At 39.7% G+C, this 5000-nt stretch overlaps 1 protein-coding gene across 2 annotated transcripts in view; it reads right to left on the minus strand.

Annotated features, from left to right (window-relative positions):
• The window catches only part of LOC106875343 (uncharacterized), a 205805-nt gene that overhangs the window by 148211 nt on the left and 52594 nt on the right, over positions 1-5000 (minus strand). For both annotated transcript variants that reach the window (XM_052970202.2, XM_052970201.2), the window contains exon 2: positions 1536-1602. In XM_052970202.2, the coding sequence (XP_052826162.1) occupies positions 1536-1557 (22 nt within the window). In that variant the 5' untranslated portion in view covers positions 1558-1602. The remainder of the gene's footprint in view (positions 1-1535; positions 1603-5000) is intronic.

Below are 5000 nucleotides of genomic sequence, written 5' to 3' on the forward strand. Positions count from 1 at the left end.
GAAGATTATTAATAGTATAATAAGAATGCATAATTAGGAGTCCTATTGCATAGAGTCATACATTATTTGAACAATATCTAAATTGCTAGATAATATATATATATATCTTAGAGGGTATAGATAAGAAAGTTAGGGAATATTGTCAGAAGTGGATTAGGTAACAGGTTTAAAATACACAAACATGTTTCTAATATTATGTAAGCATTTTAATCTAAGTTATTGAGACATATTAAGGACATTACCTAGACCTTTAAGAATTTCCCATACTTCAGCACAGCAAAGCATGCACTGGTACCTATAATTAAAGTATCATAATGCTTATTTTACTATGTTCCAGGTAATTTGGAATTGAAAGTTACTGCTTTTCAATTCGCAATTTTTTCTTTTTTGCCCTGAAAGACATAACTCTAGCCTTATTACAATTCTTGAGAAAATAAAGAATGATTTTAAATTCTTTGCTTGAATTTGCATGTGGTGGAGCCGTTCTTAGTAAAAGATTTTAGATTAGTTATTACATTGTATCTATATACAATATGTTCAGTTAAGAAAAATAATTTAGAGGACTAGAAATTTGTTTTAACAATTACATACTTCAGGAGATGCATGGCCATCAGTGCCACTTGTGTCATTCAAGTATGGCAGAGAGTTTCAACCACTGCCAGACCCAACAGAACTATCCAAACCACCTAGGTTCACGTGAGGATCACTGCCACTAGCAACAGCAGAATCAAAGAAAGCTGTGGGAGTTAAAACAGTTATTGTGATCCAGAATTAGTGTGATTATTATGCCTGCTGGCTACACCATTCACAGTGTCAAGATTAATTATTTGTCCCCTACTTCCCACACTATAAGTTCTACATGCATGGCTAGAACCATTACCTCTGAGTGTGACAGTTTTAGATATTGAAGAAGCAGGCTGACATATGATATCATGAATGATGGTGTTGGCTACTTGATTGGTACAGTTGGCCATCGTTAGAATGGTCCATGACAAGAATGCTACTACTATTGCCATGGTAGCTAGAGCTTTGGGTACAAATGTGCAGTTAGTGCTATGGTTAGTTTCCACAAATGAACATGGAATAATCAAGTCCCTCACAGGTTACTAAGAAACCTCATTTAAAGTCATAAAATGATAAATACAACACTGTAAAGTGATTGGTGAATGAGCAAAGACTGCATGAGAAAAAGCAGACCATTTTGTCATACTATAGACATATTACACTCTCTAGTGCTTAGTGTGAGTATAAAATACACCCAGTATACTCTGTACTGGCAACAGGAAACAGATCCATTGATAGAAAAACTTACAGTAGGTAGACCATACTCTAGCCTATTCAACAGGGCAGTCATTCTGAATAAAGTGTAACTAAGTCCATGCCAATGTGAAAACAGGGAAATTATAACATTTACTGTAGTAAGAAATTCAGAGCTAGATTCGGAAACAAATTTCGGTAAAACAGAAATTGTAAGAGGATTTTGTTTTCATAAAATCTATAAATAAAGAGGCAGAATTATGCAGAAGTTAACATACCTGTTTCAATGAGTTTATCCATCTTATGATTCAGCCAGTAAATCCTGTATTTAGATAATTTTCATTCCTACAAATACAAAAGAATACATAAATATGAAAATATGAATTAACATATAATTTATTTATACAACACATATATATACATATATACACACATATATAAATAGATATATACACATATATACTGTAGGGATAAGAGGAGAGAGGGAAAAGTAAGAATATAAACATAAATAATACATGGAAACATACACGGTAATACGCACACAATGGACACATATGCATCACTTGTGATACTCATGAGAAATAGAGAAAGATGTATAAAAAACAATTAAATAAATAAGTATATCAATAGATGAATAAATAAATAGATAAATATAGGTACAGGACTGATTGTGAGGTAAGAAGCTTGCTTACCAACCACATGGTTCCGAATTCAGTTCCACTCCGTGACACTGCATGTCATCTTGGACAAGTGTCTTCTACTATAGACTCGAGCCAGCCAAAGCCTTGTGAGTGGATTTGAGAGACAGAAACTAAAACAAGGCAGTTGTATATACGTATATATATATATATATATATATCATCATCATCATCGTTGTTTAACGTTCGCTTTCCATGCTAGCATGGGTTGGATGATTTCACTGAGGACTGGTGAAACCAGATGGCAACACCAGGCTCCAATCTGATTTGGCAGAGTTTCTACAGCTGGATGCCTTTCCTAATGCCAACCACTATGAGAGGTTAGTGGGTGCTTTTACGTGCCACCCGCACGAAGGCCAGTCAGGCGGGTACTGGCAACGGCCACAATCAAATTGGTGTAATTTATGTGCCACCTGCACAAGAGCCAGTTTGGCAGCATTGGCAACGATCTCGCTCGAATGTCTTTACACATGCCATCCGGCACAAGTGCCACGAAGGCGATGCTGGGTACAGGTGCCATGACGTTTTCGCTTGCCCCAACAGGTCTTCGCAAGCCGAGTTTCGTGTCCAATGAAGGAGACGATGTTGGCATGGGTGCCAGTCATCGGATTTAATTCGATTTCGATTTCACTTGCCTCAAAAGGTCTTCGCAAGTGGAGTTTAGTGTCCAATGAAAAAAGATACGCATAAGTGGGCTGGCTCACGCCTTAGATTTAGGTCTCACTTGGCTTGCCGGGTCTTCTCACACACAGCATATTTCCAGAAGTCTCGGTCAGAAGTCATCGCCTCGGTGAGGCCCAATGTTCGAAAGTCGTGCCTCACCACCTCATCTCAGGTCTTCCTGGGCCTACCTCTTCCACAGGTTCCCTCAACCGCTAGTGTGTGGCACTTTTTCACACAGCTATCCTCATCCATTCTCGCTACATAACCATACCAGCGCAATCATCTCTCTTGCACTCCACAACTGATGCTTCCTAAGTTCAACTTTTCTCTCAAGGTACTAACACTCTGTCTAGTATGCACACTGACATTACACATCCATCAGAGCATACTGGTTTCATTTATTGCGAGCCTATGCATGTCCTCAGCAGTCACAGCCCATGTTTCACTGCCATGAAGCATGGCTGTTTGTACACATGCGTCATACTCATACAGTCTGCCTTTTACTCTGAGTGAGAGGCCCCTTGTCACCAGCAGAGGTAAGAGCTCTCTGAACTTTGCTCAGCCTATTCTTATTCGAGCAGTTACACTTTCAGTGCACCCTCCCCCACTACTAACCTGGTCACCTAGATAGCGGAAGCTATCAACTATGTCTAGTTTTTCTCCCTGGAATGTGGCAGAAGTCTTTTCTGCACATTTTCAGTGTTTATTGCTCCTCAACATCTGCTACATACAAAAATTTACTTCCTAGTTAACCTTCCTTTGATATTACTGCAAATCTTGTGTGTCCGTAGCTTCCATTGGGTGCATCTTACAGAGTTTCTACCTACGCCTTTTCTACAAATTGAGCAGGGCCATCTACCTGAAGGGGCTTGTGTTTTTTCTACCTTCCAACTTATGAGGACTTTGGTTTTAGCTAGGTTGACTCTAAGGCCCTTCAATTCTAGTCCTTGCTTCCACACCTGAAACTTCTCCTCTAGTTCTGATAGTCACTCAGCAATCAGTGCAAGGTCATCAGCATAGAGGAGCTCCCAGGGGCATCCTGCCTTGAATTCCTCTGCTATCGCCTGGAGGACTATGAGAAATGGGAGGCGGCTGAGGACTGAGCCTTGGTGAACCCCTACCTCTACCTGGAATTGCTTCACTGTACTCGTTGCCAACCCTCACCTTACTGACAGCGTCTCTGTACATGGCTTGCACAGCTCTCACTAACCATTCTTCTATCTCAAGTTTCCTTATTGACTACCAAATAAGGGATCGGGGGACGCTGTCAAAGGCTTTCTCCATGTCAACGAAAGCCAGGTACAGAGGTTTATCTTTGGCTAGGTATTTCTCCTGTAGCTGTCTTACCAGAAATATAGCATCAGTGGTGCTTTTCCCCAGCACAAACCCAAACTGCATCTCATCTAAACTGACTCTCTCCCTAATTAGTTGGGCTATGACCCTCTCCGTGACTTTCATTACCTGATCTAACAACTTGATACCTCTAATTATTTGTATCTAAAGCACCACCTTTACCTTTGTAGCAGTTGACTATGGTGCTGCTACACCAGTCATTGGGTATGACTCCTTCATGTATCACCTGGTTAACAATACGGGTGACTAGACTATAGCCGACACTGCCAGATATTTTGAGCATCTCTGCAGTGATTATGAAGGACCGGGGGCTTTCCCTGTCTTCATTCTCTTAATAGCTTTATCTACCATGGTACTGTTAACTCGAATTGCTGGTCCCTCTGTTGGGTGGACATTAGGCAGACTCTCTTCCTCCCATTCATTCTCTTTATTGAGCAACCTTTCGTAGTTGTATCTCCATACCTCTTTCTTTGTGGCCACGTTTAGTGCAAGCGTACCATCATCCATGCAAACACCTTTCTCTCCCACGACATCACAATTCTCTCTCACACCCTGTCTTGCAACCCGAAATACCTCAAGTCTTTGGTCCTCACTGCGCAGAACATTTGCAAATTTTTTCTTATCCGCTTCCCCTCTGGCTAAATAAACCTGTCGCTTAGCTTCCCTTCTGGCAGTCTGATACAATTCCCTGCTACCACCGTTCTTCCAGTCCTTCCAAGCTTGTTTACTTATATATATATATATATATATATATATATATATATATATATATGCATGTATTTGTTATTTGTTTACCCCCTACCATCACTTATGCTAGAAAGAGGTCATCAATGACCCAACCAAAGAAAAATGATGTTCTCCAGAAAAATTTCGCAAAACACCAGAACATGACAGAATGAGAAGTATACAGAATAAAGAATTATCTATGTACTGAACTTTCGAACATTAACGTTTCACTTATACACATACATATGTATATTTATACATACATACATATATATATACATATATATATATACATATATATAT

Source organism: Octopus bimaculoides, chromosome 8 (assembly GCF_046866305.1).
Source record: "Octopus bimaculoides isolate indiv1 chromosome 8, ASM4686630v1, whole genome shotgun sequence".
In the NCBI taxonomy this organism is placed as follows: domain Eukaryota; kingdom Metazoa; phylum Mollusca; class Cephalopoda; order Octopoda; family Octopodidae; genus Octopus; species Octopus bimaculoides.